This window comes from Anomalospiza imberbis, chromosome 18 (genome assembly GCF_031753505.1).
Source record: "Anomalospiza imberbis isolate Cuckoo-Finch-1a 21T00152 chromosome 18, ASM3175350v1, whole genome shotgun sequence".
Classification (NCBI taxonomy): Eukaryota; Metazoa; Chordata; class Aves; order Passeriformes; family Viduidae; genus Anomalospiza; species Anomalospiza imberbis.
The window spans coordinates 5,507,621-5,530,297 of NC_089698.1; the positions used below are offsets into that span (position 1 = coordinate 5,507,621).

Sequence of the window (22,677 nt, forward strand, 5' to 3'; positions counted from 1 at the left end):
TATTGTGAGAAATGCTTGATACTGGAGCAAATGGATGTGGACAATGAGAAGTCCTGCCGTGGTATCTGAAATTAGCTCCTGACCAAGTCCATTTGATGCTTCAGGATTTCCTGGTGGTAGTGCAGAATCTGTAACCATTTTCACACCATGTCTGTCTTGCACCCACCTCCCCTCAGACTGAGAATTTTGGACAGCATTACTGGCCACCAGGGTGCTACCACTGCCCTGACTTTTGAATATTCAGACTTCAAGCTCCTGCCACCTGCCTGCCTTACAGGAGCTAAAGGTTTTGCTCCAGTAGCTCTGGCCCTCACACAAACCCATCTGCCCCATCCAGTGCCCCCGAAACTGAACTGCTGAAGCATCCAGCTGCAGACACCTTATGAGCAGTGCTCCTCAACGCATTGTGGCAGGATGAGACACTGAGGGACCTGAACTTAAAATTCTCCAAGGCCCAGATACTCTCCCCCCTGCACTGCGTTCTAAGGCAACACAGGGTCAGTGAGCTGCACTGCATTTTAATTGCACCAATACAGTTAAATATTAAATGGACAAAGCATCTCTACATAGCAAATAGAAAACAAGCATTTAGTGAAGCTGTAAGACTTAGAGACTATTAAGGTCTAGCCCAGTTGACTATACATGAATATCCCAGTTTAGTTTTTGGTGTTAAAACTGGAAAACAAATCATTTTCAGGTTCATAGAGAATGAGCAAGTTCTTGAGAAACAAACCTGCCTCTCTCCTAAGCCAACACTGACTGGGGGGGAGTCAGGACAGGACACCCCTGGCTTTTTCATACCATCTTACTAGCATGGTAAAGATGAGAAACACTTTTCTAAACGGACTTGATTTTCCCCACATACACCCCAAAGGGGCATTGCTGATATCCTGCCAGGACAGTTGTTCACAGGGAGTTAACACTACCAGGTTAGACACTGATGAGCTGGGGAAAGAGTTCCTTGGCAAAGCTATCCTCCCACGCATGGTCAGTGCCAAGCGGAGACGATGTATCGCTGAAGGGCGACAGGGATCCTTCATACCCAGAGTCACTACAGCCATCCAACAGGTAGCCTGAGGCTTCAAGACTCTGACAAGAAGAAAGCAGATGAGAAAAGCCCAGTTCAGGCATGAAGCTGTCTACAGGTTCCTTCTTCACAGACACTGGAACTTCAGGGACGGCCTTGTCGTCAGATGAAGAGAGATTTTCTTTCTCAATTTTCACTAGCATATTGGTTTGGTTGCCCACTTCAACAGGAATCTCCACTACTAGGGGTTTTGTATACACATGATCAAACCTTATGAGTTCATTAATGGCTTCCAGCTTAGCTGATGGGGACCCCAAAGAGGGAGAGAGGGCGGTTGGTACGGAATTTGTTTCTCCAGAGATCTCTTCGTCCAGCTTTTCCAGGCACGTTGACTCTGAATCAGCATATTTGAGAAACAACTCTGGGTCCAGACTGTCCAGAAAGCCCAATAGGAGATCAGACTGCAAAACGAAAAACAGTTTTAGAAAGACAGTTTATTACTGTTACAGCCAAACATCAAATGTGGCATCTATTAACCTCCACGCGTAAGTTAATATACACTGATGCAGTCACAGTTATTTTACCAAGAACATCATCAAACACACGGTTAAGGCAGTTACCTATCTTGCAGAAAATCACAGAATAGGCCAGGTTGGAAAGGACCACAGTAGGTCTTAGCTGGTCCAATTTCCCTGCTCAAGCAGAGTCATCGTAGAGCACATGGCACAGGATTGCACCAGATGGTTCCTGATTGTCTCCAGTGAGGGAGACTCCACACCCTTCTGGGCAATCTGTGCCAGGGCACAGTCATTCTTTACCCACAGCTTTTTTTGTAAGGGTACGGGCAATCCCCAGGGACTGCAATGCAATACATGCATTTGCATGTAATGCAATACATGCATTTGAGATTTACAGCCACTATGAGAAGCTCCTTGAGGTCTTGTACCCATCAAGTACAAACACCACAGTGCAGACCTGCACATGACTAAAGCTGTGGGGACTGGATTTTTTCATGTGGGTGTTGCTGAACTCCTGTACTCACTGGACACAGCCTAACACAGCTGTTCTGACACACACATATGGCATTCCAAGATTTGGAATGAATGGAAAGCAGCAAATGATTTAACATCAAAATGTTACAACACTAGTCTTAAATCTACACTGGTTCCAAATTTCATGGACAGCTTTTACAGGACTGGATGCTCACCTCAGAGTCTGAAGAGTCACTGCCATCAGAATCCATGTGGAAACTATCAGAAATGGTGACTGCTGGGCCTGCACCTGCTGCAGAGGAACACGTAGTCTGAGTGCTGCGGACTCAGCGGACCCGGTCACCAATCTGATCTCATCCACCTGGGATTCCTTCACAACCTGTACCAAGACAAAAACTCAGTCACTGCAAATGTTCTAGCAGCCACTACAGTATATGATCTTCAAGATCATCATTTTTCTGCTAAGGCATCCAACACAAAATTCTCTATTTGCTTGTTCTGTAGGAACCTGAAGGTAAGGTAATTTTGAAGTTCCCTGAGGCTTCCCTACACTTGCACATTTATTTTGTTTGACACTTTTAAATGAAAGCCTGACCCTCTCTACCACATCTGAGACACACCTACATGACTGTAAGTTTCAACTTCACTTCTATAAGGTAAAAAAACAGAGAAGACTGTCTTAAAACAGCCTGGAACTAGGCACCTTTCTACATCCCGCATTACCCATTTCGACGTGGCACCCGCCGAGTTTCAGGACAGCCTCCACATGGAGGACAAAGGTATTTCCGCATATCCCTGCCCACAGCACCGAGGCTGCCCCGGGAGCGGGGCAGACACTCGGCAGCGCGGCTCACCTGGACCTCGTCACCCTCCTCCTCCGTCTTCAGAGCATCTAAACCCAGGCGGCAGCGGAGCTCCTGGTTCTCCCGCGCGAGGTTACACGTCCTTTCCTTCAAGAGCTGGTTTTCCCGCAGCAGCTTCTGGTTCTGCAAAGAGCCGTGAGGCAGGGAGGCCGCTCCATTCCTCCTCCTCCTCCAGCCCCTTATCTCCCCCAGCCCCTTACCTCCTCCTCCAGCTCCACCACCTGCTGCTCCAGCTCTGTCATCCGCGCCTTCTTCCTGTCGCGGGCACTCTGGGCCGCCACGCGGTTCTTCAGCTTCCTGCGGGGCAGAGCGGCCGTCAGCGGGAGACCTTACACGCACCAAGTACAGCCGCAGCCCTCCCGGCGCCGCCCCCCACTCACCTGCGCAGCGCCTTCTCCTCCGGGCTCAGATGCGTGAGCCGCTGCCGCTTGCGGGCCGGCTGCGTGGTCTCCATCCCCGGGAGGCCGGGGTCGGCTCCTGCCGGCAGAACAACGGACAGATGGCGGGCGGCCGCGGGGCCGGGAGCCTCGGCCGCCTTGCTAGGGATGAGGAGCAGCCGCGGGGCCGCGGCACCGGGCAGCGCTGCCATGGCGGCACGGCAGGACAGCGGACGCGCCGCCCGGCGTCAGCAGCGCGGCCGTCTGCGCCGCGCGCCGCCCCGCCCGGATTTCTACCATCGTGGCTCTCGCTCATTGGCTGCGAGGCGTGACGCCGCGGCCGGGAGAGCCCGTGATTGGCCCGAGGCCGCGAGCAAGGGGGGAAGCGAATTGCATCAGACGGGAGGGCTGCGGCCGGTGAGGCGCTGGCGAGGGGCGGGGCCTGCGAGCGGCGGTGGGGCCGTGAGGGGCCCGAGGGGCCCGGGCCGGACCGGACCGGACCGGACCGTGCCCGCCATGGCGGTGGCTGAAATTGACCAGTTCCTTGAGGAAGCAGTGAACCGAGCCTGGCGTGACGATGCAGCTGAAGTCTCCTTTTGGTCTCCTTTGCGGAGCCGGTCTGTCACAAGTAGTCACAAGCATAATCATGGGGAGCACAAGTGCCACGAATGGAGCTGTAGCAGATGCCATAAGAATGAACTTTTTAGTCTAAGAAGACTGAAAAAGCAGCGAGGTTAGCGACTGATGAGTGGAAGTTGCAGGAGACCTTGCAGGAATCCCTCAGGGGTGTCCCACCCAGGCTGTTCTGAGAAGCAGCGGTGCTGTGTGGGAGTGAAATGAGCGCTTCTGTGGTGTCTGACGAGGGAAATCACCCTGCCGTGATGGGTTGGTGTCGGATCCGATAGATCTAGGGTTCAGACAAAAGTTTTGTAGGTAGAAAGCCGAGAAATACTCTGCCCATGGGAATGCAGGTGTTAGCAACCCGCGGGCAGCAGCGCACAGCCATGCGGGGCATCGAGCGTGTTTGCCCTGCCGGCCGCTCAGCGCCTGAAGCTTTCCGCGTTTCCACTTGTGGCAGCTGCCAACGACCTGAATAGTTATGAAATGTCGAGACTTTGGCTGCTCACAGTTATTTCTGAAAGCCATTTGTACATTGGTTTTAAATTAGTTGAGATGTTAAACACTAAAGGAAAACACAAGCTTTAGAAGATCAAAGACACTGGTGTGCTGGTTTGGCATTACTCCAGCACTGGAGTTCTGCCAGGCTTTCATGATACGGAGAACAAACTGCATTTGTGAGCTTGTGTTTGTTCTTTTCTTACGCACTGCAGCATGACATTGAGCTAAGGCTGAAAGTTCATCTTTCTACTTTGACACCTTTGTGAAAAACATGGCGATTTTTCAATAAGCCTTTTAATCAGAGTGCAAAAAATTGTTTGTTTGGGTCCTGCTAAGCCCCTGAGATACTGGCCATTGGAGATACTGCTTCTTTTTGTGTGTCTCTTCTGTGTTTGGACTCATGTTTCTTCTGTAATACTAATTCCCACTTTAAAGTGTTACTTTTTTCTACCAAAATGCAACTGCTTCTGATTTCAGACATCCACATCAAGTTGCCCTTATTTGCAAGAAAAGTGTTGAAGGGGGTGAACAGGGCTGCCATACATTGCTGATTTGTAATAGTTACAGCTATACTGGGGAGATCTGATTTATCATGGTATGATTTATCATAAAGATATCCATATGTCTTGGTATTATGATGGGAGAAAAATCCTAACCTTCTGTCTGCAGGTGATTTAATCTTCCTATTTAATTTTATGTGGAACCAGAGCCCATGAAAAGCATTCTTCCTTTCGCAACAAACACCTGTGATCATGAATAAACCACAGAAGTGCGGGGACATATGTGCTAGTAGTGGTGCCTGGTCTACTTCACAGTGATGTGTAACCAACAAAAGTGGAAGCTGCCCTTGGCACTGGTGGTGTCCATTGTTACTGAATATAATAACAGCATCCATTAGTGTTGGCAGTAATAGCTAGCAAAAGAAGGGCATGACACCCTGCATTCTAGTCCTGTTTAATGGTTTTAGTAGTACTAAGAAGAGCTCTGGTGCAGTTGCTGAGAATATATTTAGGCTCACAAATATTACGATACGACCATTAGGATATGTAAAGTGTTTTATTAAATATATGGTTGAGTCACTGGGTAAAAGAGTGCCTAAGAAAAGGTCCATTAAGCTGGTCTTACACTGTGACACCCTTTAAGAGAGTTTTAACAAAAAGGCTTCAAGTTTAATTCTGATTTCCATTTTTTTCCCCTTCACTGTTTACACATTCCAGTCTTTGTATTTTTCTTTTTTTTTTTTCAGTCATTGGATTTAATCCTGTGATCCACGTGACTCAAGAATGCTTCTCACCCTGCCTTCACCCCGCTGGGGGGTTCAGCACTACCACCAAGGATGTGCCAATGAGGATACTGTTGGCTGTCCTGCCAGAAACCACATTAGTTCCTGCTAAAATAGCTTTATGTTTTATGTTCCAGGTGGCCAACCCACCAGAGGAAATAATTTTGTTTAATGAAGGTGGAGAGGCTTTACCCTTGTGTAATCTCAGATACGGAGAAAGAAATGTGTGTTCAATGTTATCTACACATGAAAAAAGGGGGGATAGAGGAGGAAAGTAAAATGGAAGAGGGGGGCATAGAGAAAAGATTACCTGACAATCATAATCTGAGAAAGAGCTTGCTTGCCAAATGTGTGTCTGAAAATACTTGGATGGTGGCCCAGGCCCCCAAGTTCTTGACAACAGCTGGAGTGTTCCCATTCCTGTATCAATAGCTGATTAAATAAGAAGAGAACCTGTTTAGCAGCCTAAAACAAGGTTATTCAAAACCTGTAAACTAATTTTACTTATTCTTAAATTTTGTCATTACACATTTGGATTCAGGAGTGTATCTTTCAAAGTTTTAGTGCTCTCAGTCTCAGGGAATATGCAGAATCTGTATCCTCTGGCTACTGCAAGGAACTGCCACCCTGCCTGCATGCTGTTCAAAGTGACATTGGCTTTCCCTTCTCTTAACACTGCAACAAGCAAGCCTTTCAGAAAGGTGATTTTCACTCAGCTCTCATCCCTTCTCCATTAATACTTAATAAGTTATTGGGATTCTGCTTCACTGGCTTCTGTGATTGTTCCCAGGTTACCACCAGAAAAGCATGGAAAAGACACAGTGAGTTCAACTTTAAACCGTCACTCTCCTAACATATGTGTACCTTGCATTCCAGTTCCTTGTCCTCCTGTCCTCCTGTCCTCATGTTCCACCCACATGTTACTGATACTTCCAACTACCCAGAATTTCAAGGAAGAGTGAGGTAGATCTTCCTGAGTTCCATCTTAGATCTTGGTTGTGGGCCAAAGGCGTAGGCTGGAGAGTCTTACTTTGTTCTCTTTATGGTTCAGTCCTCTGACCTAGCTGATTGTGGTACACCTGTACACCTGTTACACTTCTTCTAATACCTTCAGGCCTTCTTGCTGGAATTCTGTCTGTATTTTCCCCATAGCAGTGTCCCAAGCACTGCAGGCAGCATCAGTTGGCTCAGGCAGCCTATATCTTGTGACAGAGATGTCTCAAATGGCCCTGTTGTAGTGTTATCTGCTTCCCCATGCAGTAAAGTTGGTTCTTCCATTGACCATAGTCAATGAAGCCTTGCTTCTGATGCACAAAAGAAGTCTGAGTTAACTCAGGCAACACTATCAGTGTTTCTGGAACAAAAATATTCTGCAAGTTGACTAGAAATTAGGCCTTTTATAAGGCTTTTCTTCAGGAAAAGAGGGTCTCCCTTCAGTGCTACAGGAGTTCCCAGCTGCCATAGGCACTGAGGTTCACTTTGGAGCCTCTTTGGATAGTTCAGTTCCATTGCCCACACCTAAAGAGGTTGTGTCCTATTCCAGGTTTAATGGTAGCTTAGCAGCAGTAAATTTCAATGCAGTAGCTCATAAAAAACAGGAGATTAGGAGCACACTGCCCAAAAGCCAGGTGTACACGCATGTATAGCAACTGATTAACTTTTAGAAAATATGAACCTCCATTGTGGCCTTCTTCTGTAGAGACCTCTTTGCATCACAGATTGTTTGGCAACAAAATCATCTCATGTTTCACAGCTTCTGACATTTTGTGTGTGTAATTTCTTTTGCTATTGTTACAGAATACAGGATGGCAGATTTTTCTGACAACAGTCTAATGATATATTGTCTTTTTGAGTGATAACATTAAATTTGAGACCAAGCAATCTCTACAAAAGGCTCAGAATGTTCCTTGCATCTCCATAGTGGGAATTCCCCTGAATTTTACTTGCAATTTACTTCACTTTTAGACTCTTCTGAAACTCAAGAATTCACTGGTCTTAGGCAAGACCAGAACTTAACAAGTGTATATAATTTTTTAGCAGTTGCATTTTTTTGCCAATTTACTATTTTTCCAGAAAACTGACATGCTTATTAAACATCAGAGGTCCCAGTGTAGAGACAGCTTCCTAATCCCCATCGCACTGCCAAGGAATACTGATATAAAGGAAAAAATCTATCCACTTACAAGGACATGGCAGTATTTCGAGATAAAGATCTCTTGATTTGATTCTTTCTGTCAGACAGAGAAGGAAATTACTCTTGGACATTCAGAGCTTGAAGCAAACCACTGATGGGAATTTAAAAGAAGACAAGATATCCACACCACAGTAAACAGAAAGACAGGCAACCCTGTGCCCAGTTCTGGAAGAGTGAAAAGTTACCGGAAAACTCTGCAAACATTAGTCATGTAAACAGATTTTTATACATAGCCACTGGATGCCCTTGGGAAGGTTTATGCCATCTGCCAGTCCCTGAGAGATTCCAGCTGGGAATCAAACAGCATGGGTCACTTAGCCAGGAAAATGGGCTCAGGTCAGGTACTCTGTTTGGTGGGCACCCCCGATCTCTGCAGGAATCCCACAGGTCAAGAAGAGGTTGCAGTTGTCATTCAGGCTTTGCTTAGTAGTTCTGGCTTCTGCTTCCAATCAATTTGGCTCATTTCCTTCCCACACCATTCTTCTATTGCTGTATTGATTCTGCTTCCATTGCATGAATTCCCTTTCCCTTTAGAAAGTCCAGCTGTTGGCACCTCTGGTGCTTTGCTGTGGTTTGTCTGGTTGTAGTACCTATTTCCATGTGTAGTCCTACTTCATCCCTTTGGCTTTTCTCTTTTAACTTGGTCCCAAGCACAGTGTTCCCCTGCAGGGTTCTCTCCTCCTGTTGGCAGGAAAATGTGGGCCAGAGTTGTGCAGAGAATGCAGGATTTGGAGATTCTGGGGTATGCCACAGGAGTTGTGCACAGAGAGGTGTCGTGCTCACCTGTGTACAACACTTGTGCACAGAGAGGTGTCGTGCTCACCTGTGTACAACAGTTGTGCACAGAGAGGTGTCGTGCTCACCTGTGTACAACAGTTGTGCACAGAGAGGTGTCGTGCTCACCTGTGTACAACACTTGTGCACAGAGAGGTGTCGTGCTCACCTGTGTACAACAGTTGTGCACAGAGAGGTGTCGTGCTCACCCGTGTACAACAGTTGTGCACAGAGAGGTGTCGTGCTCACCTGTGTACAACACTTGTGCACAGAGAGGTGTCGTGCTCACCTGTGTACACTGGTGCACGATGACACATTAGAGGTGGTAGTCACGAGCAAAAGAAAAAAAGGTAAAGGTCCTACACTGACTTGAGATGATGCAGCAAGTGCATTTTTTGGGGTGAAGCTTTGAATGTGCTGGGCCAGTACAGGAGAGACTGAACTTGCTGCTGTGCTGTCCCAGGGAACCAACAATGCTGTTCTGGGTTTTGTGCCAGTGTCTCACATGTTGAGCAAGCTCTCTGAGGAAAACACTTAACTTGAAATCTGACATACCTAAAAGCTCCTGTTCCAGTAAGTTTTTCTGTTTGCACATCCTGGTTCAGAACTGGAACCTCTTCTTGGAAAATACCCAGGGAGGTAAACAACCACACTTAGGCAAACTTGATGGCTGCTTCCTGTTGGCAGAAGCCTGCTCTTCTTTGGAGCAGTGCCTGCATTTGAAAGGGAAAACTTGTTCTTATTTCTTAGACCTTCCCTAGGCTTTGAAATGATTTTAGAAGTCCAGAGCCCCTGAGAGTCCTGGAAGCTTTCTTGTTTTGTAATTTTGAATTTATTTCCTTATAGTCTTCCATTTGGGTGCCCTTTTGTACGCAGAACCCTGTCTCCAGCTGTCATGTGACCCTGTATGAGAAGAGGAAATTATCAGGAAATGCCAAGTTAGGAATCAGTTCTGTTTCAGCACAGGTTCAGCAGGACCCAAAATGTGGGGGATATTGTCAGAATCATCCATCTCCTGCCTCCTACATTTTTGATTTGCTGACTCCACAGAGGGCACAGGGTAGCAGCTGGTGTTCAGAGAGGGGCAAGTCTATTATGGTGTCTCTGGTATTCTCACTGATTTGCTCTGTTAGCACTGACTTTAATGATAACTCTTATGTAAACAGGCAGGGACGGATAAAGCCCTTAATCTACAATTAAATAGATCCTATACTAATAGTTGAATGTGGAAAATGAGTGTTTTAAGGTGATTAATTAAAGTGCCAGTCAGATTTTTTAACTTAGGTGAGTCATTAATATAATAGGTAACCCAAGATGAAATAAACAGTTTCTTACCTCACTATGATATGAACAAATCCATTGTTAATGTAGGAATTCCTTCATTTTAGCCAGTAACATTTGAAGAGTGTTCTTTGGTTTTGGTACTCAGAAACAGTGAAATCTATTTTTTGGCTTTAGCATAGAGTTCTTCATATTGCAATTAGTATTAGCAGCTGATACATCATACACTTCAACCATGTGGTTCAAATTTATTCTGCAATGTTTAAATGTTGTTCATTTTATATTATTGCTTGAAGTAGGGCTTCATGAACAGCAGCTTGTACCCTGTATTTATTCCAGAAACACTAATAACAATGTTGAATTAAATACAGAAGTGTCAATATCTAGATTGTATATAAATATTTGAAATATACAGGGTGTGTTATTTATATTTAATTTCACTAGCAGCTTCTTCAATATTATGAATGAGGAAACTGCTAAGCACTGACCTAATGAACACATGAAATTAACAGTAGTGTGGGATTTAGTAACTGTAACTGAAAGTGAGTAGATGTGATACAGAGCAATCCCAGCAACACAGCAGCACAGTGAAAGACATTGGTATGGATGCATTTGAGAGTCTCTCTTGCAGAGTGAATACTGAGATTCTTGGAAAATACAGCTCCAAATTTTTTCCAAATCCATTCTGTTCCTGCCACCCCTTGCAGAGATTTTAGATGACCAAAAAGCATATAGAAATAATTTCCTAAGTTTGTTTCTTAGAATTCTTTTTTTCTTCTTTTGGTAACATGATCTGTTGTGCCTGCCTGGTGATGACTCTGAAGGAAAGCATCAAGCATGGCTGTATTGTCTTGCAACTCTTATTTGAGCTTATACTGTGTATTGGGCAATAGTTTGCAAAAAGAAAGGACCAAATTTATCTAAATAAGGGTATTTTCAGTACAATTTACATACTTCAGTTTTACAGACCTGATTCATTTTTATTTTTTCCCTTCAGTAGACAATTACATGTACAGAGAGGTGAAGGATTCCCCAATCACCACGTTTCCCCTTCTTACAGGTTTAAAAGACTACATGTTTTTTAAAACGTTGGAAACCTTAGCTATTCAAACATTAACTATAAATTCTGTTCAGGAAAAATTGTTATAATCAAGGTTGTTGTGGCTAGTTAGTTGGTTATTTTGCATTGCTTCGATGATGATTTACTTGGATGAATTGTGTTTCCAAACCTTAATTAGCAAGAGGCAAAGCCACTTTCCACGTCATTTTTTTCCTAGTACAAATATCCACCGACTTTTCTTTTTGTTCTTTAATTAAGCTGACAAGCTACAACGCTTTGTTACTTTAATTTAGAATAATTGACGATAACGACGAAAGCACCACTTCCATAAATATAGAAAAAACGTTGTCCATTGCGATGGGCTTTCAGGTCCAAAGTGCATCCAAAGCCTGCAGATGCTCGCTGGAGATGAAGATGCTGAAGATGAAGATGCAAGGCTGTGGGGGATCCTTTTAAGCCGTGTGCTGTCGGACACCTCCCGCCCCGCTCGGGGCTCCGCAGACGCCGCGGACACGTCCCGCAGCCCCGGGCGCGGTGGCCCTCGGGGGACACCTGCTGGTGGCCGTGCCGCGGTGCAGGCGGCCCCTCCCCGGCCAGCCGCCGGCGGCGTGAGGAGCTGCGGCGGCTCCTTCCGAGCGAGGGCTCCGCCAGCGCTCGGGGGTGTCTGAGCAAAGCTCTAAGTCAGCCCTAAAACTCTGTGCTGTGCAGTGCTGTCTCAGAGAAAAAGGGCAGGCATGTACGTGTCCTTGAATTTACTGGGAAAAGGACAGCACTTGTTCCTATTGCTCATTAAGAGGCACACCAATATCATTTACTTAGGAAATAAGCTCTGCAGAGCAACATATAGGGAATGTGGGCAGTAGTCCGAGTTATCAGTTCCTGAAAACACCTGGACAGGGTGTGTGAATGAGACAACCAGGCCTTTTTATCCTTCCTATGAACAGCTGGTCTTCTCTGAGGAGATTGTTGTGGGCTTTTTCTATAATGTTCATCACATTCATTTTGTGATTGTGTATATATTGTATATATATTGTGCGTGTATTATGTAGCTACTTCACTAACTTTGTTTTCTCTCAAGAGCAGAGGGAGGAGGGTTCTATAATATCCATTTCTTTGCAAGGAAAATGAGATGTAGGAAGTTCAGTGTCAAAAGCAACCTCTAGTGTTGATTGCCTGCTTCTGAGATTGAATTATAGAATTGTTTATGTTGGAAAAGATCTGTAAGACAATTGAGTCCAACCATTCCTCCAGCACCGCTAAACCACTAAACCATGTCCCCAAGTGCACACATCTTTAAAATCCCCCAGGGGGATGGTGACTCCACCTCTATCCATGGCCTCCATATCCAATGCTTGATAACTCTTTCCATGCAAAATGTTCCCTAATATCCAATCTAAGCTTCCCCTGATGAAACCTGAGGTTTTTTTCCTCTGGTTCTGTCACTTGTTACTTGAAAGAAGAGACTGAGTGCCTAGAGAATGCTTTCTCAGACCATTTGGCATCGCACATAATTTATTTTTTCTCAAATCACAGCTCTCACTGTCCTCAGCTGTAGTTATAAATGCTTGAGACTTCAGTATTTAGACCCTGGGCCTCAGTTTGTTATTCAGGGAAAAAAAAAAAAAGAAAACATATCTGAAGTATTATGGCATAACTGAATTGTGAACTGTATACTGCCAACTGGGCAGGATGCCAATTAGAAATATTTGATGCTTTAATGATAGACAGTCCATTCTCTTCCTGTAACTTCCTGCTTGGATTTCTGCCCAAGTCGAGGGAACTTGGTGACCTGAGACCTAGTGCCTCATGTCACTCCTCAGTATTTTACTGTGAGGCTGCTCCAAGGCAATTTCGCTGTGTCTGTAGTCCAAGTGGAATGGATCACATCTTCAGCAACTCTTATTTTAGGCATAGGATCTGTGCACTTGCTGTATAGAGCCCCATTCACATCTTTTTCCGTAGGTAGTTTCCAGGCAGTTTAAGCTGTTCCTAGGCTGATTGCAATATAGGAGATCGTATTTTGACTAAGCATCAGGCATTTGTCTCATGAGTGAAGGAAAATCAAGTAGAGGTAGTTTGCACTAAGGGATTAAAATGCTTCTATTTAGTACACTAGATGCCATGCATTTCTGAAATTGTACTGAAACCTGTAATCAAAAATTTGCACCTGTTGACCACATATAAATTTGCATAGTGCACCACAGTGATGTCCCTTCCAGCTCCCTTTCTAAACATGCAATAGTTTTGTGGCCTTTGATCCACTGTACCGTAGTCTGAGGTGGGTATTTTGTGGCTTACTGTAGGAAGCCAGAGTGTATGGTCCTGCAATCCCTTCTTGACCCTTTGCCACTGAAGAAATCCTCCATGATGTGTTAAGCTAACATTTGCTCACTGTGTCATGCTAAGGAAGACACTACCTTGTCTTCACCTGTAACAAAGTATATTTAGGAAAAGAGCTGGCCATTTGTAGGCTATGGTATTATTTCTTCTGCCAGTGAGTTAGGGCTGGGCTTTGTTTCCAAACATTGTGTTTCATAGCCAACAAAGGATCTTGGATCAGTTTGTCTCAATCCTCCTTGTCACTGAGTTATATTTTTAGGCTGTGTAACACCATGTATTAAAGAGTTCCACGACTTAGCTGTACATACTTTTAATGGAAGAATGTGTAATTGGCTGACATCCAGTTCTTGTGGGAGACTGCAACAAAAATCATTACCAACACATTTTCCCCTCATCATTGATGGAGGTTTTGTAGACTCACACTTACAGCCAAGCGAAAGAGCCCAGGTAACCCAGCCATCCCTAACTCAGATTCAGGAGACTGGGATCAGGGGTCCGGTCAGCCAGTCCTGCCCGAGACACAAACGAGGAGCCACCCGGGTGCCGCCTGCAAATAGTTGGCACGTCCGGCCTGCAGCGCAGCGGTGTCTCTGCGGAGGACGGGTGCCCGTGCTCCGAGCGCTGCCAGAGCACTGCTCCGCCCGCCGGGGCACGTCCACCCGGGCTGTGCCACCGGCGGGGCTGCCCCGCGCAGCCACCGCGCCCGGGATCCGCGCCCAACGCACCGGGCACGGCCGGCGGCCGCGAGCCGCGGTAGCTCCGGGAAGCGGCCCCACCGACCCGCTACGGACGCAGGCCCGCAGCCCGCGGCCGGGCACCGCGGGAGCCCCGGCACCGGCGGGCAGCGGCCCGGCGGACGCGGGCCCAGGCGGTTGCCACGGGGCTGCCCTTCGCGTCCCGGCCCTGCAGGCCCAGCCGCGTGGAAAGCCGATCCCGGTAGGGCCGTCCCGAGTGCCGCTCGCTCTCAGACCTTTGCGGGGCCGGGCCGAGCCAGGCCGGACCGCCAGCAGCCACGGCAACCGCTCGGCTCGGCCGGGCCCAGCGGCGCTGCGGGCGGTGTGAGCACGGCGGGAGGGACTGAGCGGGTCAGCGCGGCGCGGAGGGCGGGGATAACCCCGTGGTGGCCGTCACGTGGAGCAGATGAAAGGGAAGCGGCTTGGCAGGGCGGAGAGCAGCCGGGGCGAGGGAAGGGGAGCGCGGCAGCGAGGAGCGGGGCGCAGCGCGGCGGGAGGGCCGCTGCCATGGGACGCTGACCGGCCCGGGACCCCGGCCCCGGAGCTGGAGCCGCTCGGGAGAGATGCGCGGCGGCGGGGCGCCGCTTCCTCCCGCCGCGCGATGAGGGGCTGCGGGGCCGGCGCGGGGCTGCCCGTGCCGCCGCTGCCGCCGCCTCTGCTGCTGCTCGGGGTGCTGCTGGCCGCGGCGCCGGGCGCGGCGCTGGGCAAGGAGACGGCGTTCGTGGAGGTGGTGCTCTTCGAGTCCAGCCCCAGCGGCGACTACACCACCTACACCACGGGGCTGCAGGGCCGCTTCTCCCGCGCGGGGGCCACGCTGAGCGCCGAAGGCGAGATCGTGCAGGTGAGCGCGGCCGGGGGGCGCCGCCTGCCCCAAGATGGCTCCGCGGGCCCGGCACCTGCGGCACAAAGCGGGGCCGGGCCCGCCGCCCCACGTGCGCCGCGCGGCCCGGGACGCGGTGACAGATGCGCGCCCGCGCACAAAGGCCCAGCGCCGGCCTCACCTCGCCGGGCCGCGCCGCTTTGACAGCCGGGCGCGCGGCGCGGGCTCCGCGCGGCGGGGGCGGGCGGAGCCGAGGCCGCCTCACACGCGCGGCGGGCTCCGCTCCGCTCCGCTCCGCTCCGCTCGCCCCTCCGCTGGGCGCGGGGCCGGCGGGCGGGCGGGCGGAGGCGGGGCCGCGCCGGGCGGCCCCTGCCGGTCCCGGAGCTGCCGGCGGTGCGCGGCCGGAGCCGTGCGGGGCTGCTCCGCTCTGGGGGCCCGGAGTGAAAATGCCGCGGCAGGAATGGGGTGCTGCGCCCTCGGGCTGTGCCGGTCGTTGGCCGCTCCGCGCCCGGAGCTGGACCCGGGACTGCTGCGCTCGGGGTCCCTCGGAGCCGGGCTTCCACCGCGTCACGCTTCGTACAGAGCTGTGCTTGACTTGCTCACCAGAGAAATGGTTCTCGTCTTTGAACGCGACTATTCTTTACTCTTATTGAAACTCTTGAAGTGCTTATCTTATTCCTTTGTAGTTGCCTGTAATTGCTGACTTTATTTCCTCCCCGCCCCCCCGTTTGGCTAAGTAGAGAAAAATTACTTGAATGCTGTTTTAGTAAGTTTGACTGTTAAGCAAGTGCCAATAGCAATCTTTATTTCTCTTTAACAGCTGTGGGGTTGGTTTGTTTGCGTTCCATATATGTATGCATATGTGCAGATACCTACACATGTAAATATACATACAAAACTTACAAGAATCTAACTGGTAGCAAGTGGGTTATAGAAACAACTGTTAAAGCTCTACAAACACAAATACCTTACTATCAAAATAACTTTTTTTTTTTAAATAAAGAGTTCTGCTTATGAGTGCTTGATATTTCAAAGCAGTTTCTGCTGGGATGATTTCTTATAAAAGTTCTCTTGAAAGCAGAAGAGTTGTGAGGCCAAATTGCTGATGTAAGGTAATTTTTTAGAGAAAAGAGGGATGGACCCATTAAGTTATAATTATGACATTTAGAAGAGGTGGTGCTAGTAGGGGCTGGAACTGACATGGACATTTTTTTAACCTTTTAATGCTTTTTCATTTTAAGACTTAATAGTGCCTTTGGAGCCAGCAGGAGACTTCAAAGGTTCCTTTTGTGTCAGGTGTTAGTATTAAGAACAGAACATAGGCCGTTTATTGAGGTCATCCTTTCTTGGTGACTGTAAGTAAAAGTGGAGAAAAAATAAACTCTTCTGTTAAGACTCAGATGTGCACAAGTTGAAACAAGGGTATTAAATAGACTTTGGCAGGCCTTACTGTTTGTAACATCACCTGTCTGCTTCCTCTTCATGCCTGAACAGACAGCACTCCAAATAGGAAAAACTACAGCAAAAGCCACATGATGTGGCAAATCTTTTACAGTAATTTATCACTCAAAAATTGATTTGCTTTTTCATCTGGATGCATGCTAGATAACATATGCTGTGGGCAGGTTTGGGATTTTTACTGTTTGATGAGCTGCTCTTTTTTTTTCAGAGGAGAGAACCTGGCAAATACTGTTCCAGAGCAGCTAGACTGAATGCTATCAGTTGTGTTTTCACTGTTGAGGTTTTAGATTGCATATAACATCTCTTGTCAGTGTCCTGCTTCCTCTGTCTCATCCTGAAAGAGAGTTTATTAGAGCCAAAATTGATCAAGATTTTCACAGCATTTTCTTGCCTCCTTTTTTTCAGCTGGGCTGTATTTTTGTAGAACATTTTGAATCTGCTGTTCTGGATCATCGTTTAAAGTTCACTGTAAGGTTTAGAAAAGGCTCATGAAGCTGTTGCCATTCAGAACCTGTTCAGCAGCAGCCACTTGTACATCAGTCAGTGAAGCAAGCTCTTCTTGGCCCCAGCCCCTTTGTCAGTGCACACAGCTCTTTCAAGAATAAGATGCATTTTTCTTTAAGATGAAATATTAGAAGTTCTTGAAAATCAGGCACACATTAAAGAATGGATCAAAGGAATTGTGGTTTTGGGACTACACAAAGGCTTACTTTTGTTTATGTTAATAGCATCAATTACTCATTGGTCTTGAAAGTCTGAACAAAAAAACCCCAACCTTAAGAAACAATGCACTTTCAGCTTTTGATAGGTCATACATCCACTCCTGAACTGGTTATTGGTCAGATTCCTATCCAGTAGTGGTGTGCTATTATATTGTTTCTCAAGTTATTGTGAATGAATCTTATTAGGGTCAAGTGTCTCCCCAGAATAACTCTTCAGAGAGATGAAATGTTCATATGCCTTCTTTCATGTGGCCAGTTTGTATTCAGCAAACTCATCCTTATATTGCTGTGTCAGCTGGTCCTTAAACTGCTTGAAAGTCTAAGCATTTTGTTGGTATCTGGCATACTGGAATATCCCGTGTTTCTTGGGGCAGTATACTGGCCATTGATATGGTCACGAGATTGGAAGTTGCAGATGTTTTGTTAGAGAGTGACTGTGAAAACCAGACTTTGTTGAAACCTCTAAAATGATATATTGCTTTGAAACAAATTATGACTGGAGAACTCCCTCTGGTTGAAACTTCTTGTACCATTCAGGGCAAAAGTTCAGATGCAGTCTTGTCTCAAACTCAGTGTTACACGGCCACAGACTGACAGTGCTTGGACAGTAAAAATCACTGATTTGACTAGCAGTGAATTTATTGCTCAGAGTGAGATTATGTATCTTAATCTTGCAACTGGAGAGATCCTGTTCCTTTTGCTTGTTCAGCTTGATAGCTAAGGTGTGGAGCATCTAATATTGTGTTTCTTATAATGTTATGGTTGTGATTGGACTGCTCAGGTGAGGTGCTTGGGAAAGAGGATCGAATTTAATGCCTGTGATGTGTCAAAAACTTTACATGATGTACATTCATCATTTAAAGTTTTCTGTCAGTCTTGCTTTTTTTGTACTCCTGCCTTAAGGTACTGCTGAATACAGCAATATGGGTGGATTACTGATATATACAATTTTGGAGAGAAGCAGCATGGAGGAGAGATTTGAGGATGTTATGGGTGGTTTTTCTTGTGCAACAAGCGTTTGTGTTTTGGTTGGTTTGTTTTTGATTGGAAACCTCAGCAGGGAAATGATGAACTTTATGTAGTCACTGAACTGGACAGTGTGTAGATGACGTAACATCTCCACTTGCATATATTTTTTGTGCTTAAAAGGTAACAGTCTGAGGAGAACAAGCATAACTCAGTGTTTTAAGCTCCAGGAAGAAAACAGAAGTGGGACACTTCCCAGCTTCTTGCCTGACGCTTCCTAGTAGCAAATTATTGCCCATCTTTCCCTTGTAGAAGGTGGGGAGGTTTCAAACTGGACTGCAAGACAGCACCTGTGTGTTCCTTCCTTCCTTCCATCTCCCTCCCACCCCTTACTTCAATGGCTTTGAATCTTTCCTGTTTTCTCAAAATGCAAAAGTTACTAAAGGTTGCAAACTGCACTCTGAAGCGTTGGCAGTTTTTAATGGTGTTGAAAGGAGGGACTTGAAATAACTGTGCAGATACATAAGATGTCTAGCCGTGATCAGAGGAGGCTGAGTCAAGGGAATGTTTGTGTCCTTTGAGAATAGAAGACAGAAATACGTATTTTCGGGTTTTTTTGGTTGTTCCTTTGTGATCATGCAGGTTAAGTTTCTTCTTGCTGAGTGCCTGAAGGCCTTTCAAAATGAGGAAGTGGAATTATTTGTGGCTTTGAGTCACTGTCTTATTGAATGTTTTCTTTGCTAGCTATCCTCTTAGAATATGAAGACTCCTGTGACTGGGTTTGTGTTCGTTTCCATACCTAACTGTAAATCTGTGGCTTGCAGTAATGATCCTGAGGACATCAGGCACAATACATTTATCTGGGCTTCAGGTTGGCTTTGTCATCGTGTCCTCCTTAAAGGAAGCATAATTTGCTTTCAGAATAGGAGATCACTTAGGCAAAGACTTGCATGGTGGTTGTGCCTGGACAACCTTTGTAGAGTGTAATGCACAGGCAGCTTGCTCGCAGCAGAGGTGTTGTCTTGGGCTTGATCTCAGGACAGATTGGTCCAGCTGTTTCACACTTTTATCCCTCCTTCTGTCCTTTTTTTTTTAAAGTTTCAATCATGCTTTATCCTGTTGTGTACTGTGGTGTGGGGGGTAGTTGAAGACAGCCTGTCAAGGTGTTTTGTTTAGGTTTTTATGCTCTTGTACTGTTTTGTCTTGACACTGGGTGCTGTCCTCACACCCTGAGCTCCAGCCCAAGTCACATCATTGCTGGCTTATTTTGCAAGGAGTTGCCTGTTCTCATTGGCTTCTAGCTGTGATGTCATAAATAAGGATGCTTATTTTTTATTAATTCTTCAACATTGCAATATCTAAGATGTCTCCTAGAATGGTGGTGAAAAGACACAAGAGGGGACTGATCTGAAGATGAGGTACCAAATTCAGTGATGAGTTATTGGTAATGGAGGAAGCTCAAGTGTCTGTGGTCTGCACAGAGCTGCAGCAATACCAGAATCCTATCAGAACCTTGTTGTAAGACTAAGGTCTTGAAGAAAGGTGGGAGACACGCTGTAAGAAAATGCAGTAAAAGATACTAAAGTATGGAGAAGTTACAGTGGAAAGAACAAAAAATGCTAATGTGACCCATTTAGAGGAAGAAGAATAAAGTAGGTTAAGTAAGTAAATAAAAGCAGGAAAGCTCACAGCACTGGCTCAATACTCAGACCAACCAGTGCAATTTCTGTTCTTCCAAGTAAAGATGGGGAATCAAGTGGGGAAAATAGTTTGTGGGAGTTCAGGTAACTTTTCTGCATATGTCTGTATGCTTAGTTAAACTTCCTTACAGATGCTGAAGCTCTGTACTGTTGCAAACCTTGCCTTTGGTGGCAGGATGCTGACCACTTCCTTTTCCACGTGCTCCTCTTGCTTCTTTGGGAGGTGGAAGTAGGAAAAAAAATCCCAGAGAGGAGTGGTACTCAAAAATTGTTCAACACGCATCCATGTGGAGAATTTTTTTCATTTATATATATTTATTTGTGTTTAGACTGGGTCTATGTGACTTCAGTGGTTTGTATATAATGACAGCCTACTTCATGGTGTTACCAGCAGTTGTGGCCAGCCATGCCCCAGGGGTGGAACTGGCCCTCAGCCCCCTGAGCACCTCGCTGGTGCCCTTACTGGGCAGCACAGCTGCTTCCTTAGTGCTCTGCCTGCTGCAGGCCTTCTGAAAGGACACCAGCTGAAGTGTGTGGAGAGCATCATTCAGTGTGGCAGACCTGGAGGGGAGGAACCTCAGGCAGCTCTACTGTGAGCAGATCTTATAGGAAAGTCTTGAGTAGTTGTATAAAACCATTGATTAGCATACATAGTAATTTTCTTCCAGTTTATACCATCTTGTGGTGGAGTGTGTATTTAAAAAGGCTCCCTTTTTTATTACAGTCTTCTAGTTCTTGTTTTGGAATTGCAAAGTGAGGCCCTTCTGAACCAAAATAACTTTCAGAAACAGTTTTTCAAAGTATGAATGCTTTCAGGAGGCCAGCATTGGACTGGTTAAGGAAAGATAAGATCTGGATGCAGTAATCTGCTGTATGTTCTACCCAGTTATGTAGGTGGTACAGGTGTTTGCATTAATACACTTACTACACTTGAGCACATTGGAAGTGCTCAATTGAGGAAGCATTAAGTGTTAACTGGTCCATACTGTCTCTTGTTTTGGGCATCTGCCCTTCAGTATTCAAATATGTTCAAACCAGAGCGCGTGCCTACACATAAAAACAGAATGAATGCAAGTTGAATGCTTGGCCTTATTTCTTGTTTCCTTGCTTAGAAGGAGGGCCCTTCGCACTCACAGAGATCAGCAAAGGAAAAAGAGATTGTTTTTAAACAAAGATGTGGTTTGAAGTTGTTAAAACAGCAACAGAAGATTCATGTTAAGAAAAATAGTAATCATATTTTCTGCATTTTTCTTGACTGCTTGATACAAACTAGAGGTGACCAGGGAAGTGTGATCTTGTGGATACCCAACTGAGACTCCCAAAATTTGCACTTGGCTGCAGTTATGCCATTGGTGAAGCTGTGCTTATATTAGGCTTGAGCAGTAGTGCTCAGGAAAACAGGCCTCTGGTGACTTGGGGTGTCCTCTTCACAGTGGTGGACTGCTTTCATTCATTTCTTTGAATTTCCTTTTCATGCTGCTTAGAGACTTTTGTTGTTGCACTTGGCATTAAGATGAAGAGCCAGTTTACAAAGGTTGATTAGGTGCCTGTTATGTTCCAGACACAAGTACAACCTTAAATATGCAGCTTAATATATGCAGACTCTCTAGGCTTCCCAGACACATGTTACTTGGTGCATTAATGTGAGGATTTTAGTTGTTTTCTAAAGCTGATGGGCCAGCTTAAGCTTTCTGTTGGTTTCCTTGAGCTTAAGCTGCTTTATCATATTGCATAATTTTCAGTAGTAAAGCAAATGGAAGAATCAGTGAGGAGGTGAGTGGCCTGAGAAGAACGAAGGGGCATATTTTAGAGTCTGCAGTCATGGTTTGAGTACAACTGTTTAATTAGCTGTACAGGCATGCATGTTGCAAGTATGTGCCTCCTACTGTGAATTTATTGCATGTGCTTGGTAAGCAACTTTCAAATACTTCTGATTGTAGTGTTTGAAAAATTGCTTTTAATTCAGAAAAGAGCCTAGTTTGTGCCAAGATCTGTTTTCCTACTTTGAGGCTTTTGATGCTTGCCTACTTAAAAAAAATATGCACAATAAAAAGTGGCTTAAGTGTGGCTGTGAAAAATCCTTCTCCTCTACTTCTTTTTCCATTCTATTCTGGATTTTCTATTCTCTCCTCTCCCAAGCAGAAGAGGCTCAAACCAAATTTGCAGTTGAGTTCACCTTTGGAACTGCAAGTTTTGAGCTTTTAAACTGTCTACTTTGATGACACAATAAGAAATGTACCTTTGAAGGCCTGAATTGGAAATGCAGAAGGTATTCTGTTTGGACTTTTTACACTGATGGATCAATTTCACAATTCTGTGGTTCATGGAGAAGAACCTGTTTTAAAGGCTGTGGGGTTTTTAAAATTTTATTTTATTTTTCTCACAGAGACTGCCCTTGAAGTTTTATAGACTTGCTTGGGTTTGGATAAATGGTGGCACTCTTAATTGAGCCTTGATCGGTTTTATGCTAATAACAACAGCAACAACAATAATACCTGTGTCTCATAGCTAAAACATCAATATTCTATATACAGCATGCCAGTTGTGTGCTCTAGTGTTTCTGTTTGTGCTGCAGGAGGTTTAACCTGTCCTTGCTGGCTTTGGAGGTTAGGATATGCAATGTAGCAGTTGCTGCCCTTTTCTTCGGCACACTGGGTTTTCTCCTAAGGCAGTCTCTAAAGGTGTGTGTGATATAGTAGGGAAAGGTATTGCTTACCATACCAGTAGTGTATTTTAATAGGTCCAGCATATTTTCTCATACCTGATTTGTATTTATTTAGAAACATTTTAGAGCAAATGCTGTCTTGCCTGCTGTGAGAGTAAAGAGTACACGAACGCTTTAGGATCTGGATGCCAAGCTGGCAGATATCCTGGATGATGTGTAGCAGGGCTGGGAGCAAGAAATGAACTCTTGAAACAGTGCCAAGGGGTGCTGCTGAGTTCAGTATTTAAGAGGAGCCAAGGT

The 22,677-nt window shown here is 46.1% G+C and overlaps 2 protein-coding genes across 3 annotated transcripts in view; one reads left to right on the forward strand and one right to left on the reverse strand.

Moving 5' to 3' along the window:
* Window positions 1-498: 498 nt before the first annotated feature.
* Window positions 499-3,552, reverse strand: XBP1 (X-box binding protein 1). The gene is made up of 5 exons (XM_068208703.1): window positions 3,263-3,552; window positions 3,083-3,179; window positions 2,874-3,005; window positions 2,235-2,398; window positions 499-1,488 (listed from the first exon to the last, which is right to left on the reverse strand). Exons 1-5 carry the CDS (start codon window positions 3,469-3,471, stop codon window positions 1,299-1,301), a joined length of 792 nt encoding a protein of 263 aa, XP_068064804.1. The 5' UTR covers window positions 3,472-3,552; the 3' UTR covers window positions 499-1,298.
* A 10,641-nt stretch (window positions 3,553-14,193) lies between these two features.
* ZNRF3 (zinc and ring finger 3) overlaps window positions 14,194-22,677 on the forward strand; it is a 68,031-nt gene continuing 59,547 nt past the window's right edge. The window contains exon 1 of one of the 2 annotated variants that reach the window (XM_068208707.1): window positions 14,194-14,884. In XM_068208707.1, coding sequence (XP_068064808.1) covers window positions 14,450-14,884 — 435 coding nt within the window. In that variant the 5' untranslated portion in view covers window positions 14,194-14,449. Of the gene's footprint in view, window positions 14,885-15,395; window positions 15,477-22,677 lie in introns of those variants that run through there. The other variant, XM_068208708.1, reaches the window with a different exon arrangement.